At 46.6% G+C, this 17,383-nt stretch overlaps 1 protein-coding gene across 1 annotated transcript; it reads right to left on the minus strand.

The window, feature by feature from the left end:
- Positions 1–12,970: 12,970 nt before the first annotated feature.
- LOC100279756 (putative leucine-rich repeat protein kinase family protein) lies at positions 12,971–16,503 on the minus strand. Its single transcript, NM_001152714.1, has 4 exons — positions 15,963–16,503; positions 15,130–15,393; positions 14,135–15,034; positions 12,971–13,695 (listed from the first exon to the last, which is right to left on the minus strand). Exons 1-4 carry the CDS (start codon positions 16,417–16,419, stop codon positions 13,226–13,228), a joined length of 2,091 nt encoding a protein of 696 aa, NP_001146186.1. The 5' UTR covers positions 16,420–16,503; the 3' UTR covers positions 12,971–13,225.
- Positions 16,504–17,383: the final 880 nt, after the last annotated feature.

A 17,383-nucleotide genomic window follows, 5' to 3' on the forward strand; every position in this document is an offset into this window, starting at 1 on the left:
TCAAATTCAAAGATATTCTCGGGTGCCTCACCCTCGAGTGCACCAGGGCATTCAGAGAGATCATCCTGTGGACAACATACTGGGTAGCATCAGGAGAGGGGTAACAACTCGATCTCGTTTAGCAAATTTTTGTGAATTTTACTCGTTTGTCTCCTCTCTTGAACCCCTTAAGGTAGAGGAAGCACTAAGTGACCCAGACTGGATCATTGATATGCAAGAAGAGCTTAACAACTTCACAAGAAATAAAGTCTGGTCCTTAGTAGCAAGACCCAAGCAAAACATCATTGGAACTAAATGGGTCTTCCGCAACAAACAAGATGAAAATGGTTTGGTTACAAGAAACAAGGCACGACTGGTTGCTCAGGGTTTCACTCAAGTGGAAGGACTTGATTTTGGTGAAACCTATGCACCAGTAGCAAGGTTAGAGTCCATAAGAATATTAATTGCCTATGCTACTAACCATGATTTCAAATTGTATCAAATGGATGTCAAAAGTGCTTTCCTAAATGGACCACTGCAAGAATTGGTTTATGTGGAGCAACCACCGGGCTTTGAAGATCCTAAGAAGCCAAACCATGTCTACCTTCTTCACAAAGCGCTCTATGGGCTTAAACAAGCTCCTAGAGCATGGTATGAATGTCTTAAAGATTTCTTGCTTAAAAATGGTTTTGAAATAGGAAAAGTAGACTCTACTTTATTCACTCGTAAAGTTGACAATCAATTATTTGTTTGTCAAATATATGTCGACGACATTATATTTGGCAGTACTGATGAAACTTTTTGTGAGGAATTTAGTAGGGTTATGACAAATAGGTTTGAGATGTCCATGATGGGTGAGCTCAAGTACTTCCTGGGTTTTCAAGTTAAACAACTCAAGGAAGGAACCTTTCTGTGCCAAACCAAGTACACACAAGACATGCTCAAAAAGTTTGGCATGGAAAAGGCAAAGCACGCCAAGACACCAATGACTTCAAGTGGTCATCTCGACTTAAATGAAGAAGGTAAAACTGTAGATCAAAAGCTTTATAGATTAATGATAGGATCTCTACTGTATTTATGTGCATCTAGGCCAGATATCATGCTTAGTGTGTGCATGTGTGCCCGTTTTCAAGCTAACCCAAAAGAGTGTCACTTAGTGGCCGTTAAGAGAATTTTGAGATATCTAGTTCACACCCAAAATCTAGGTCTCTGGTATCCTAAGGGCTCCTTTTTCGATTTATTTGGCTACTCTGATTCAGACTATGCCGGTTGTAAAGTAGATCGAAAAAGCACCTCGGGGACTTGCCAATTCCTTGGGCGGTCCCTGGTGTCTTGGAGCTCTAAGAAGCAAAACTGTGTTGCACTTTCCACTGTCGAGGCCGAATATATAGCTGCTGGTGCTTGTTGTGCCCAATTGCTATGGATGAAGCAAACCTTGAGAGATTTTGGCTGTGATTTTAAAAGAATCCCACTACTATGTGACAATGAGAGCGCCATTAAACAAGCCAACAATCCCGTGCAACACTTTAGAACCAAACACATAGATATAAGACACCATTTTCTGAGGGACCACGAAGCAAAAGGAGATATCGAATTATGTCATGTAAACATAGAAAATCAACTAGCCGATATCTTCACAAAACCCCTCGATGAGACTAAATTTTGCTTTCTTAGGAGTGAATTAAATATCTTGGATTCTCATAACTTAACTTGAAAACGGACACACAGATTGTTTGATTCACTATTTTTGTTTGGTAGTTTTAAAGCTTTGTGATGATCTTTCAAAACTTGGTGGAAATGTTAAAATTCAAATGAATTTTAGTGCTAATTTTTTTTTAAATTTTTCACTCGAAGCTCAACTGGCTTGGCCAGCTGAACTTTCTAGTTCACCTGGAGGAGGCCAGCTGAACTTCGGAGCTGAACTTCAGCTCAGCTGCTTTAACCAGAAATAACCAGGACTTTCCTGGCCAAAACCGGTTGAACCGGTGTTGAGGACCGGTTGAACCGGTCTGGCTCTGACCGGTCAGCTGCAGTTCTGTGTCTGCGCAGTTGCAGCCGTGTCAGCACTTTTTTAGAGCGCTTTTTCAGGTCGCGCAGCAGCTTTTGCAGCTGTCAGGTCACGTCGGTGCAGCACTTTTTTGACTTTTGTGGCTTTTGGAATCTGCAGCTTTATTTAATGTCATGTCAGGTCGCTTCAGTCACTTTTTGGAACACCTTTTCAGAAACTTGTGCAACACCTTTTCAGCTTTTACTGTTTGAAGAATCTGCTTTTTACTGCTCAGATGCATCAGAAATTTAATTTTTTTGGCGTTTTCCTTCTGACCGATTCTGGCCCTCTGACCGCGCTGCTTAGATGCGGTTGGACCGGCCCTGAGTGGGCGGTTGAACCGGTCCTGGGGGACCAGCTCAACTGCCTATTTATATGCCGCCCCCTGTCTTCCCTCACTCCAACCATTCTAGACTTAGTCTCTCCGCATTGTTTAGAGCCTCCTCACTCACTCACCTCAACCGGTTTAAAGTTCCAAAGCCTCTTCAAACATGGTGTGTCGCCGCAACCCATCCGTGATTGAGTTCAGCAGTGACTCGGATGAGATTCAGGAGGAATCTCCGGTCCCCTCTCCTCCGCCTCGTCGTTCCCTCTCTAAGAGAGGACGCGGCTCTGGTAGGATGGAAGGAGAGGGTTCTTCCATGCCCTCACAGCCGACTCGCGGGAGGCGCCAAAAAGTTGGCGCCACTCGACCTTGTTGCAGCACTTCTTCCTCTGGATATGCTCCTTGCCAGGAGGAGGATGGGGCATTCGACGACTTCATTGATCTTCCGACGCTAGATGCACTGTACATCACCGGTCTACACATGCATCCAGCGAATGTTACCCGCGGACCAAATTAACCTCTTGTCGACTTCTCTCTGAAGGGAGTGGACACCCTTCAGCGCCTGAGGTTCACCAATCCTTCTCTCACTCCTCGTCATTCTAGTGTCCAGGACCCTCGGTTCTAGAATCTTTTCCAGGCTGATTTCTACAATTCTATCATTTTATCCAAGAAACACCCAGTCGTTAGGCATAGGTTTATAGACTAGGAAGGATGTGAGAACATGGGAGATGCTGACATGACGTCAGCTCTCCACAACTTGGAGAGAAAGGGGTTAAAAAAATATTATGACCATGGAATACCCCTGGAACGACGAGGTGGTAGCTCAGTTTTATGCCACCCTCTGGATCAAGAAAGTAGATGAGGAAGTCGATGGGTATGATTACCCTGTCATGTATTTCTTCATCCAGGGGAACTGGCACAAAGTCAGTTACCGTCGTTTTGCCCATATTCTGGGCTTCTCTGATGCTGATATTCAGGGCAGCAACATGCGAGTGCATGACATTAAGCTGCCCATGCGGGAAGAGACTGAATTTATTCATGTCTCTATGGATCGGGAGTTCTGGACGACCGCTAACATGCATAGGTACTACAGGTACCTTAACTCTTTGTCCAGGATGACCGTTCTCCCGAAGGGCGGGAATAAAATGAACGTCCTTGGGGAGAGTCGGGTCTTCCTTCTCCTCCTTGCTCCCAACAGTCTCGCCCGCATTAATGTGTTTGACATGATCTGGGAAGAGATCATCCGTGCTTTCTGGTCTCCTCTCAAATGGTGTCTTCATGCACCCTTTATCATGAAGATGATCGAAGTGGTCGCCCAGACTCACTTCGAAAAACCTGTCAAACACTCCCGCTACGTACCCTACTGGGTTGATTCCTCCAACCCAGCTGCTCGTACGAAGCGGGCTCCCTCAGGGTCTGGAGGCCCTGCCTCCTCTGATGAGCCACCTCCTCAGCCTCCTCATCACCCATCCTCCTCTCGCGCCACCGCTGCCTCGCGTCCGATGGACCGTAGCGGGAGAGGAAGTGGTCCGGGCCAGGGTCAGGGCTGTGGCCGAGGACTTTTCATTCATCTGGCCAAGGGCCTTCTTGGTGTCTTCGCCATTTGCCGCACCCGGGCGGTCGAGGAGTCTGTGCGCCGTCGCAGGACCGACCGGCTGCATGAGGATCTTCGCCGTTATGCAGCCGAGACTGGTCATCCTCTCCCTCCTGGGTCCCCTCCACCTCCAGCCCCTACCTTCCCCGCAGACCTTAATGAGTGGCACCAACAGGAGTTTGGTGTGCCATTCATTACCTCGGAGGATGAGGTAGAGGACTATGATGACCCATTCTTCACCTCGGACCCTCCTCATCCTCCTCCTCCCTACCCGGGTCCGGGACCCATTCCTGGTGACCCGCGGCCTTCCGGCTCTGGTTACCATCACCACCCTCCACCTCCTCCTCATCATCGTACATCTTCGGCATCCGGTTTTTCTGCGGGTGATGAGCCCCCTAGGGACTCCTCACTCGAGGAAGACGTGATGAGGACTTTCTTCCCTGACTACACATCATACCCTCCATCATATCCTCCGTCCTATCCTCCTCCTAGAGGATATTGATTCATGTGTCCTCTTCTCCCTCTCTCTCTTTGTTTTTTGGTACTTGTTGCCAAAAAGGGAGAGAAAATCCAAAATTTCTAGTCATTCTGTTTGTGGTTCTTTCGGTTATATATTTCTTTTTGATTATTTTTTGTTTTGGCCACTGTTGTGGCTTGTATCCTCTTATCATTGTATGAAATAAAACTGTTGGGTTATTATTTAATGTGATATGATGTCTTTTGTCCCATCAGTTTGTAATGATTGCTTTGCTATGAAGTAATAATGATGTGTATTTAGAGATAGTCATATGCATCACAACTCCTGTTATGACACGCTTGCACCCCTCGGATGGTTGTATAAAGTATGGTGTTTATCACTATCTCTAAATGTGTTGCTCACATGACATATTATGTCAAAAACATTGGATTCACAATCGTGCACACATTTAGGGGGAGCCATCTACATACAATCATTCAAAAGAAATTTTCTATTTAAAATGTTTATCTTTTTGACCTTAATTGTTTTGGCATCAATCACCAAAAAGTGGGAGATTGTAAGTGCAATCAACCCCAAGTGAGGGTTTTGGTGATTTAATGACAAAACAAATAAGGTACTAACAGTTTTTGTTCTCAATGTATGATTAGGAAGAAACAGGAACTTAAGGAAGCACCAAGGACTTCATGCAACGGACCTATAAAATTTTATGTAAAATCTTGTGTTGCATGATGTAATTCTTCCTTATTCTTTTCCGCACAGGTATAGGTGTTTGCTATAGCTCAAGTCCCCAAATTCAAAAGCTATTTTTGAAAACCAAAAATCACTTTAACATTATTTGGTTGACCATGGTTTGGGTTGAGAAACCTAGAGTGTTCTTGCTGAAAAGCAGCTGAACTTCTTCAACTGCAGCTGAGCTTTCTAGCTGAACTTAACTTTAGCTGAGTTGAGCTTCTTCAGCTGCAGCTGAGCTTTTCATCTGAGCTGGACTTCAGCTGAGTTGAGCTTTCAACTCCAGCTGAACTTCAACTTCAGCTGTGGACCTCTTTGACCATACACCAGCTGAACTTGCCCCCGGGCAGTTGAGCTGGGGTTTTCTCTCCTAAACTCTCTGGTCTAGACCAGCTGAACTGGTCCTGGGGGGCAGTTCAACTGGTATCTGACCCCTCTGACTTCTGATCTGCAGTCTGCCAGTCAGACTGGCAGTCAGGTCACCAGGGTTGTCAGGGGGCGGTTCAACCGCCCTAGGGGGCGGTTCAACCGGTCCTGTCCTGTCTGACCAGCCTGCAGGTCAATCTGCCAGTCAGTCTGGCAGTCAGACTGGCAGACAGCCTGCTGACCTGTCAGGGGGCGGCTCAACCGGTTTTCTGCGGGGTTTCTGGTCAAACGGCTAGTTTTTGAGCCATGGCTATAAATAGAACCCTCTCTCTCCCTTCTTCAATGCGGCTGGACACTCACACATTTATTGCTCACCTAACTTGAGACAAAGCACTCATCTCTCCCATCTCTCTCACACTTAAATCTTCCTCAAAATTCAACCTTGTTGGAGGAGCTCTTGGGTGTGAGGTTTGTGCCTGTGCTTACGATTTGGCTTTCCTCTCCCATCTCTTTTTTAAAAGACTTGAGCTTGTGCATAAGACTGGGCATATTACCCGCTACCCGATACCCGAACCCGAAAAACCCAGACCCGAACCCGAAATACCCGAACCCGTGGTACCCGAAGTCTAATCCGGATAGTAAATGCTATTACCCAAAATTAGTTTGGGTATTTCGGGTAGTAGCACCCGGTACCCGAAGTACCCATATTAGTACTGCACACTGTGGCGGACTGGCGGTCTGGCCGTCTGGTCATCTGGTGGAGTGGAGAAGTGGGCCTTGGGCTTGGACTGGACATGATCACGTGCACATGCCATGGCCCATGATCTGATGATCCCACCAAGTCAACACCGCACGTCCGCTGTCCGCACACCAAGCCAATTAGCCAAGCTGCCAAAGTGCCCAGGCGGCCACGCGGCAAGGCGCGACGCTGCAAAACCTAGAAGTAGCTAGCCGCCACCCGCCACCGCAAGACACCTTTCTCCATTATTCTAGTGATCCAGTCCCTCGTCCTCGGTGGCGCGTGGTGGACTGGTGGTGCCCGAGGCAGCGGCCGAGCCAGACGTCGACTGCTTCTTCAATCTTCACCAATCATCACTCATCAGGTCGCTGGTTCTTTTCTTGTTCCTTCTTCAATTATTCACCACGCTGGTTCACCTAACCCAAGTACCCAACTACCGACTGATGCCCCTGGCCAGTACCTCCATCATCAGGTCACCTGTCACCAGCCGCCGGCGACTAGGGGATTGAAGGACGGCAGCCACATCGGAATCGTCGTGCAATGTATGTATTTCCTAGTCCCAGCCTGGAACCCTATCCCCCTTACTATTTTTTAGTCTATGAGTGACATTGTTCTTGAATAGGACAATTTATTGTTCTTGCAACCCCAACCTGCAGCCTAATAATAATTTTGGAAAATGATCAAAAGGAACACTGGCTGAACAATTTAAGAGATAGAACTTAATAATATGAAAAGATTGTAATTTGGCCTGTGATGTGTATTTTATGATATGTTCTTATTGTATTTATATTAGTGAATGATTAATTGATTATAGTGTTCAATTTTGATTTATGTAGATGCCAGAACCAGAGGATAATATTGAGTCACTAGCCAACGAGACTCAATTTGAAAGTCAGGAGACAACAATGGTGCAAGTAGAGACTCAAGTGCAAGACAAAACTGACGACAATAAAAAAATGGTCATTAATGTGGAAGAGAAGGAGAAAGAGAAAGTCGAGAGGAGGGAGATGGCTTCAAGGTCTGAGATGTGGCAACATTTTATTAAAATCAAGGATGACAAAGGGTCTCTAAAGGCTGGAAGGTGCAAATATTGCCACCGTGAAATCAAGGCTGACACAAGGGGGCATGGAACATCTGCGTTGAAGAAACACTTTGGTACATGCAAACGCAATCCTCATGTTTTCAACAAGGACTCAAAGCAAGGCACCTTGCAAGCATGTCATGGGGAAGCTCCTGCCACTTGGAGGTTTGATCAAGAAGCACTTAGAGATGCCTTTGCTGAGATGGTAATAGAAGATGAGCAACCCTTTTGTTTTGGTGAGAAGCCTGGCTTTAGAAAATTTATGTCCAAAGCTTGTCCTCGTTTCCAAGTTCCATCTAGGAGAACTTGCACAAGGGATATTGTACGTCATTACTTTGAAGAGAAAGCCAAGCTCAAGAAGTTGTTCAAAGATTCTTGTCAGAGAGTGTGCCTGACAACAGATGCTTGGACTTCTCAGGTTCAAGATGGATATATGACTGTTACAGCAACTTTCATTGATGAAAACTGGAACTTGCACAAGAAAGTGATAAGTTTTTTCATGGTAAAAGGTCACAAGGGGGAGGATATTGGGAAGAACTTGACAAGATGCTTAGCTGATTGGGGTTTGGATAGAGTAATGACTATAACCGTGGATAACGCAAGTGCGAATGACAGTGGTGTTGATTATTTGAGGAAGCATCTGCAGAAAACCAACATTGCCAAGGGCAAGTACTTGCATATGAGGTGTGCAGCCCACATTGTGAATCTTATTGTAAGAGATGGATTGCAAGAAGTGGACCAATCTATTAAGCGTGTTAGGGCTGCTGTTAGATATATAAAAAATGGGACTTCAAGATTGGTCAAGTTCAAAGAAATTGCTCAGGAAGAGAATGTGGACAGCAAAGCATTTTTGAAACTTGATGTGCCAACAAGGTGGAATTACACATATTTGATGTTGAAGGCTGCAATTGTTTATGAGAAAGTGTTTTTAAAATTAGTTGAAGATGACACAAATTATGTCATTGATTTGTCTGAAGTAAGAGATGGTCCTGGGCATCCTGATGAAGATGATTGGGATAATGCAAAGAAGATGGCACAATTTCTACAACACTTCTATGACCTTACTGTTCGTATATCTTCTTCCCTCCAAGTCACTAGTAACGGTTTCTTTCATGAGATAGGAGAAATCCGTATGTTGATTCAAGAATGGTTGAGTAGTGAAGATAGTTTGCAAGTTTCAATGGGGAATAGAATGAAAGATAAATTTGATAAGTATTGGGGACTTTGGCACACCAACAGCAAAGATAATGAGAAAGGACATCAACAAGAGCAAGAAAGGGATAAAGGGCGCAACAAATGCAAGGGAAAGGAGAAGGAGAAAGAGAACATCAATTTGTTGATATTTGTGGCTGCCTTACTTGATCCAAGGTACAAGTTATCTTTGTACACAAAGATTAGTGTTGAAGAGATATTTGGTGAGGAATCAGGTAAATTGGTTTGGGAAGCAATTAATACTTCTGTGACAGAGCTTTTTGAAGAATATAAGACCATGTATGCTCCAAATGAAGAAGTTGTTCAAGTGGTTGATGTTGATAAATCTAAGAGAGTATCACGAGGAATGCTTAAAGAAAAAATTGCCAAGAAGATGAAATTAAACAATTGTTCTACTAGCACCAACAAATCTGAACTTGAGAAATATCTCTCTGAAGAAACAGAAGACCCAGAGTCAAAAATAGATATTCTTGCTTGGTGGAAAGTCAATTCAAATAGGTTTCCAGTTTTGGGTCATATGGCTCGTGACGTGCTTGCTATACCCATCACAACAGTAGCGTCGGAGTCAGCTTTTAGCACAGGTGGACGTATTTTGGATGACTTTCGTACCTCTCTTACTCCGTTCATGTTAGAGGCTTTAGTATGCACACAAGATTGGCTTCGAAGACCTACTGTTGACATAAAAGAGAGTACGGAGGAATTGGCAATAATAGAAAAGGGTATCATATTTCCTTCCTTGATTGCATTTGTGAATCAAAGGAATGTAATATTAAATATGTAACTATGCTATGCATTTGCAGAGTGGATAGAAGAATATGGTGGCAAAGGAAAAAAGAATGAGCAGCCAACTGTGACTGTCGGCATATCCAAGTCACAAACACCAAGCAGTAATGTTCAGACCTCGACTATGGCTCCACACAGTACTTGAAGGTATGTGATGTCAAGTGTAATTGGAGTTTTTAGCATGTTTTCAATTATGCTTGCTGGTGTTGTTGTGCCCAGATTTGATCCATTAATATTTATTGGACAGTTTAGACTATGGCCGACTGAAGGTCTACAACTAGGTTGCTGCCAGTGCTAGCCAGTCAAAGTGCCAATGGAGCCCTGGAGAACAACTTGTGGATCTGTGTTTTTGTGACTGTTTCACTGGAATGTCTGAATGTGTAATGTGTTCACGGTATCTTCATGTAATCATGTTAGCACCTGTTAAGTACTCAAGTTGTTAGCACCTGTCAGTGATTATTGTAGCAAGTTGAGACATCAGGGCCAGTGGCTCAACACCTGTTTCTGTGATATCTCGTAAGGTTTTCACTGTGTTCACTGTATCAGCAGATCAACCAATTTGTCATCAGAAACCAAGCCAACCTGTGGAGAAGGAAACAATGTATTGCTTGGTGCTGTCAGGTAAACTTCAAATGAAGAATTCAAGATTGAATTATAATGTTTCCCGTTGTGACTCTGCTTTTTCTTCTATACATGTTAGAACCCTTTATATAATCTTAAATGCATTCCTAGCAGTTATTCTGAAAACTTAAGACAGTTTGTTTCACTAAATGAATGTCAAAATAGTCACGCAGTGGATGGCTGGATGCAATGCAGTGGAAGCATCCTTGAAACAGAGAGTACCACTTGAGAAACCATGCGGTTGGCAGGCATCTTTGACTGGATACAATTCCTTGGGTCAGGAGGACGTCAGGTCATCAGTCTTCGCCCGTGTGGATTTTAGCTAGGCTTCCAGGAAATGCACGAGATATCCTCACAAAATAATAACTGGAAATGCGTGATACAATTCATGTGATCTTTTCGTGCCAGGACTGATCAAGATTGGGTGTCTGGACTATAAATTCGACTAGAAAAATTCAGACAAGAGACAAGCTGTGCTTTTATATATTTCGGGTAAATTGGGTATACTCGAACCCGAACCCGAACTTGCGGGTAGCGTTTTTTCTTGGCTGCTATCGGGTACCAATTTCCATTACCCGAATTTAATAAAACCCGAACTACCCGACCCGAATTAAACGGGTAACCCGAACGCCCAGTCTTACTTGTGCAAACCCCTCTTGTGCTTTCTTGGTGTTCTTGAAACCCTAAGTTTCAAGATCTTTTGAGGTTGCTTGGGAGTCTCCAAATTTGTGGACGACCCCAAGAAGTTTGTAACACCCGCTCTTTGAGCTGAGATAAGAAGAGATTGCCTTGACCTTTGTGGTCGGCTTTTGGAGGATTAGGGTTGAAAAAGACCCGGCCCTTTGTGGGCTCCTCAACGGGGAGTAGGACACCTTTGTGGTGTGACCGAACCTCGGATTAAATCTTGTGTGTTGTATTCTTGCTTGTCTTTAACTTAAGATATTTTTAATTGCAAGATTGACATATAGATTTTTCTGTAGAGTATATCTAGAAGTAAAATAGCCTTTACATATTCATCTTTTCATTCTAACTTAGTTATACCTTACTTCTCACAAGAACTCGCGAAATACTTTTTCAAGTAGATTTTAGTCCAAAGTTTATAAAACAGTTGGATTGGTTCAGAGTATGTCAACTTGCGCACGTAGCTATTGAACTGGTCTGCACCAGTCGAACTGTGTATTTAACAATCTTTCGAAGTTTGTTGTGAAATTTTTTAGATTAGCCTATTCACCCCCCCTCTCTAGGCTACTTTCAAAAAGTTTAGAGTATAAGCATTACATAAATCCAATCATAAATTTGAAAACCAACTATTTGAAATTCAAATTTCCAAATACTTCAAATTAAATTTATGGTTTCAATCAAAATTTTGAAATTTGAATTATTTTTTTTAAATCTAAAAACTAATTATTTTATAATAAAATTTATTTTAAATTTTAATTCGACGTAAGTTTTCAAATTTTGATTTAAAAATTTGAATTAAATTCAAACTAAAAGAATTTTTGAGCTTTATTTTAAAAATAATTCAATTTAATTTAGATTTTGAATTAAACCATAAATTTAATTTAATGTGGGACAAATTTGTAAACAGTTGATAATAAGAGGGGCAATGCAGGGGTATGAATGTCTTTTTATGAGTTGAGTTAACACCGTTATGTGCTTATAACGGAATAGTGGCAAACATAGGTTTCGTTTAAAAAAAAGATGGGTAACAATGTCGAAAATCATGGGTAAAAATAGAGTTAGAGTCGTCAGCAGAGGCAACCCTGCAATTGTCCTTATATTTATAAAGTGTATTACCAGGGCGTGGTCCATCCATTAAACCTGTAATCACAATACAAGTTGGACTCTAATATAAATTGTTTATGATTGCTTCTTATGTATATCTTCAACAAATATATATCTTGTAAGTCACACGAGAATATAAACGACTTATTAGATCCCTACGTTTACAAACCCTTCTGGTATAGTAAAGATTGGCCGTTGATGTCCGTAGTTTTTTTTCTCGCAAAATTTTTTTCACGTAAATTTTCGTGTCTCATGGTTGATGCATATTTACATTGTTTACTCATATTATTTACTTCTTTAACATTCAGTAAATGCCATTCTTTAAAAAAACATCGAGGGATATCTGATAATGAATTTCTAACACTGAATACTGAACATTAGGTCTTATCCATCCAGCAAAACATGGAACAGATACAAAATGATGGAACATCAAGTCCGCCAACTTAACAAAACAAGGGAATTATCTGTTCGATGCTTTTTAGTTGCTACAGACGTCCGGCCTTGCATTACCAGTGCCACATGAGGCCTTGTTCGGTTATTCCTAATACACATGAATTAGATGTGATTGAAAAAATGAAGAAGAAGTTTGACTTGTTTGGGATTCAAACTCATCCAATCTCACTCAATACATATGGATTGAGAGTTAACCGAACAAGCCCTGACCTGGTTTTGTAGACCTGCGGGCTGCGGCTAGCATATATGAGCCTTACTAGCTCCAAATAATCCATTCCAAAATCCACTAACCTACAAAATAAGCAGAGTCACGTAGCAATAGCAATCCAGCCTCACCTCGGGTGTCGTTCTTTTGGATCAGCTCCGTTCTTGTTCTTCAGTGCTATATTTTTTATTGCTTGGTAGAGTCTATTTTGTCCAGCCTCTCGGCCTCTAGCAAAAAAAACGGAAGAAAAGAAAGGCCCAGGCCCACCGTGGGCTTTCACCGTCTGTGAGATTTTCCATCGCCTGACAGGACCCAAACACGAACAACAAACAAGACAACACAACAATCTATAGCTCACATGCCTTCCAGGACTCTTGGTTCCTTCCTACCTTGGATGGCGCCAGCTATTTCACCCCTGGAGATGCAGCCAAATTGGCACACAGGATTTGCAGGTACACTTTGGAGTCACAAGGTCTTCACAAAAAAGTGTTGCAGGAAATGGCTGCTGCATTCACATTCACCTACTGGCCTACTACCATGTAGAGAACACATCCAAACGATGCACGCTTTTCAGAGCGGTGGTAACGGCACATCATTAGCATACAAGATTTCATGATCCTAGGCATGTGCTTCCTAACTAGAGTGATTATTGCTAGCTAATTAGTAGAGCCTAGCTCAGGTTGTTTCTAAGATCAGCGATTACTGACTGGTGATCCTAGACATGTAGCTAGGAAGGTTACAACAGGCCCATGGCAAACTGTCAGGCATGTGACTCTTGCATGAAACGGTTACAGTGGATGGGTGTTCGCATTCGCACCGCCATCAGAATCAGATGGTGTCCAGTTCTTGAAGCAGCTCCGCCATCGTCGGCCTCTGGTCGGGGTCCTCGCTGGTGCAAGCCGAGCCGATCTTCGCCAGCATGGCGGCCTCAGCCGCCGAGTAACTCCCCTGCAGGTTGCCGTCGACGAGCTCATCGTCATCGACATTGCCTGCTAGCAGCTGAGCCGTCGCCGTCACCTTCCTCCTGCCTGTGAGCACCTGGAGCACGATGACCCCGAAAGCGTAGACGTCGCTCTTCTCCGAGAGGCGGCCCACGGTGGTGTACTCCGGCGCGAGGTACCCCATGGCGGCGCTGGCCTTGAGCGTCGAGAAGACGAGGTCGTCCACGAGGAGCTTGTGCAGGCCGCACCCTGAGACGAGGGGCCTGTACGCGTAGTCCAGCAGGACCTTGTCCGCCGAGATGTTCTGGTGAACGAGGGCCGGCTTGTTCGTCCTTGTGCTGTGCAGATACTCAATTCCTGGACCACAAAAAAGACGCACGACTTGTAGACGATTACGAGCGCTAAGTACAAATTACCGAATACCGATAGCTCACACTGATAGGAACGGTTACTCTGATAAAAAAAAAAGTAGCACCAAAAAATGAGACATGTCATGCATAGCTTTTCAGTGCAGACAAAGTTCAGACTTCAGAATGTGACTGTTGCTGCGTCCCTGGACTGCTCACGGCCACAGGTTTCTGCACACCATGTGAGCGACCAGCGCAGCACTGATGAATCAATGTGGCCATGCATGACACACACGAACTTGGCAAATCTGTACAGTCGGTGCCAAATGTTGCATGCATGCATACCATGTGTTTTCAGGCAAAATTATCAAGAAAACAACTAGTCGTAGACTCGTAGTACGTGAACAAGTATGAACATTGGAAAGTGCGTGTGAGGGTACGGTACCTACCTTTGGCGATGCCCCTGATGATGGAGATCCTCGTGGACCACTGGAGGACACGGCCGCTGCCGCCGGCGGTTGTGTCGGCGTCGAGGAACTGCGACAGGCTGCCGTTGGGCACGAAGTCGTACACGAGGAAGCACTCCCCGCGCGCCCTGGAGCAGCAGAACCCCCTCAGCGCGACCACATTGTCGTGCCGGAGCTCCGCGAGCAGCCTCAGCCCGCTCAGGAAGTCGGCCTCCTCCTGCCGGCAGCACGTCTTGCCCAGCCGCTTCACGGCCACCGAGGTGCCGTCGCGGAGCGTGCCCCTGTACGTGGCCGCGAGGCCGCCGGCCTTCTTGCCGTGCCCGCCGAGGAGGTTGAGCTCCGAGAAGTAGCGCGTCGCGGACTCCACCTCCTCCGTGCTGATCCGCAGGCTCTGGGCCAGCTGCACGTCCTGCGAGACGAAACCCAGCCCGCCCCGCGCGTCGGCCAGCGGGTCCCAGGCGTTGGAGTACTCGAGGCTCGCCAGCGCCGACGACGCGCTCTTGCGAGCCGACGACGCCTTCGCCGCGGAAGGCACGACCTCAGTGCTGCACCGGCCGCCGGAGATCGTCGACGGCGAGGCCCCCGCCACCTTCTGCCGGTGCCACCGGCGCCACGAGAGCGCGAACAGGCCGACCCCTGTGGTTAAAAGGAGGGCCACGGCGACGACGACCACTGCCGCGAGCGCCCTGGTAGATGGCACGCGCCCGTTGCCGCGGCCGTCGGAGGGCGTGACCTGCGGCGCGATGCCAGCGCTGAAGGGCTGGGGCCTGTCGGGGTCGATGAGGTCCGCCGGGGTGCACGGGCGGAGCGCGGGCAGCCCGGCGCCGCACAGGTCGCTGTTGTTCCCGTACTGGAAGCCGGCCTGCAGCTTGGCGGCCAGTTCTTGGGACCAAGCAAGAGGCAAAGCAATCAGCATTGTTAATTGCTTTCAAAAATCGAACGACCCAGATTATGATACTAATGGATAGAGGCGTTACCGGCGGGTACGCTGCCGGTGAGTGAGTTGTTCCTGACGTCGAGCACCACAAGGCTGCAGGGCAGCTGCGCGAGCCTGACGGGGATAGAGCCGAAGAGACGGTTGAAGCTCAGGTCCAGGCGCGCCAGCAGCGGCAGGTCGCCGAGGCTGGCGGGGATGGCGCCGTTGAAGCGGTTGGACTGCAGGGCCAGCACGGTGAGCCTGGTGAGGTTGCCCAGCTGCGTGGGGATGCTCCCGGTGAGCTGGTTGTAGCAGAGCTGCACCACTGCACGGCGTGGTCATGGACACATCAATATCAGCAGCATTCATTCAGGTAGGTGATGCAAATATGCAATGCAAGGACAAGTAGTAGTAGTACTGGCTAGTGCCTATGGGCTATGGCTTCGAACATTTGGATTGGAGAAACAAACCGTCTGATTGTGGGTAGTACTAATTTGGTATTGCCGTATGAGTAGAGGGGTCACAAAAATGGAAATAAATCTGAAAGAAAATGTTAGCAATGAGCCAAGAAACGTTTTGCAATCTGGGCAACAGGAGCTGCTTGGTTGCGACTTGGGACGGCAACATCTTCAAAATAATAATTAAAAAAACTCAATGATACTCCATAGTCCATACGGAGCCGCATTTTAGTTTTTTGACTTGGATTGGAGAAACGCCAAGCAAGACGACCGAAAACGAAATAAAAACACAAGGGGCAACCAATCATCGATCCAAGGAGCGACGCGGCCACATGCATGCCTTGCCGATGCGAGTCAGCGAGCGGCACGAGCAGGGTGGCGATAAGAAATCTCGACGCGCATCTGACTATCAGAGCGAGCCACCTAAACAGAGTACCTTGCAGTGATGCCATGGCGCCGATCTCCGACGGGATGGGTCCCGAGAAGTTGTTGACGTCGAGGTAGAGGTCGGTGAGAGCGGCGAGCGCCGCCAGCTCCCGCGGGATGCCGCCGCGGAGCGCGTTGTAGTGGAGGTAGAGGCCGGTCAGGGAGCGGAGCCCCGCGACGGCGGGCGGGAGCGTGCCGGCGAGCCCCTTCCCCTGCAGCGAGACGTTGGCGACGGCGCCGCGGGCGTCGCACGCAACGCCCTCGAATCCCCCGGACGGCGCCGGCGCGCAGGGGTCGCGGCCGGGCGCCCACGACGGGAGCAGGCGGCCCGTCGGGTCCAGCGCGGCCCCCAGCGCCAGCAGCGCGCGCACCTCGCCGTCGTCCGCCGCGCGCGCCTCGCCCGGGCCCAGGGCGAAGAGGAGGAGAAGGAGGAATGCAGCGAGCGCGACGAGGCGGGCGGAGGCCATCGCCCGAGCGGCGCGCACCCTGTCGCGCGTGTGTGCTGGGACAGGGACAGGCCGGCGCGTGGGTCTCGGTGCGGGTGCGGGTGCGGGTGCGCGAGGAGGGAGACAAGGCGAAGGCGTGGGCGCGTGCAGGTGTGAGGGCTTCGAGGAATGGAATTGCCGAATGGGCGGAGCCAGCTGACCCGGACCTGAACGGCGTTGAGTAGACAGTAGAGTGGTAGTGATAATAGCGTGGCGGGCTGGCGGCCCCCGAGCAGAGAGGAGCGGTCGGGTCAGCCGTGACCGTGAGCGTATGAGTTGTGGACTTCGCATGTCAGTGGGTGTGTGCTGCTCAGCTGGGCAGGAGCCCAGGAGTTTGGCACTGACGAGTAGGAGAAATTTGCTATTTAGTCATTGTCAGTTTTGAATGTCTGTTATTATGCTTGATCGATGAGACCATCTATATCTATAATTTGTGGATCTAATAATGTACTGACGACGTCTAAAAATGGTAATGTCAAAATTGCCAATGCCTCGACCAGTAAAGTGCACACATGACAACAAGTACCCCCACAGCCTTGCACTTGCACGTGATGTGACCAATGCAAAAGTGTAAAACAGGGTACCTTCTATTTTGTATTTCCTACATTGGCAACGGTTAATCTTGATCTTTTAGAGGTGTTTGTTTGAATCAATTTATCTAAAATGAAATGATGCATCATGAGTCTATTCTCAAATTTAGTAGGATGAGGTGTTGACCAAACAAAAAAAAGACGTGAGAAGATGATGGATTAGCTTATTAATCAAACCAAACATCATATTAATGATAAAAATAAAGGTGTCCATCTTATTTGATACTCCCTCCATTCCAAAATATAGGTCTTCCTAGCCATCTTTTTTCGGTCTACATCTGAATGGATAATAATGAATATAGACATATATACAAACTACATTCATAGATTAATTAATGAATATATGTTTAATCTAA

Source organism: Zea mays, chromosome 3 (assembly GCF_902167145.1).
Source record: "Zea mays cultivar B73 chromosome 3, Zm-B73-REFERENCE-NAM-5.0, whole genome shotgun sequence".
Classification (NCBI taxonomy): domain Eukaryota; kingdom Viridiplantae; phylum Streptophyta; class Magnoliopsida; order Poales; family Poaceae; genus Zea; species Zea mays.

Excerpts from the sequence above, each read along its gene's own strand:
- LOC100279756 (NM_001152714.1), bottom strand. The coding sequence starts at position 16,419 with ATGGCCTCCGCCCGCCTCGTCGCGCTCGCTGCATTCCTCCTTCTCCTC. Across the intron at positions 15,394-15,962 it reads CGCCATGGCATCACTGCAAG|TGGTGCAGCTCTGCTACAAC; the intron begins GTACTCTGTTTA and ends CACGCCGTGCAG. Across the intron at positions 15,035-15,129 it reads CACCGGCAGCGTACCCGCCG|AACTGGCCGCCAAGCTGCAG; the intron begins GTAACGCCTCTA and ends CTTGGTCCCAAG.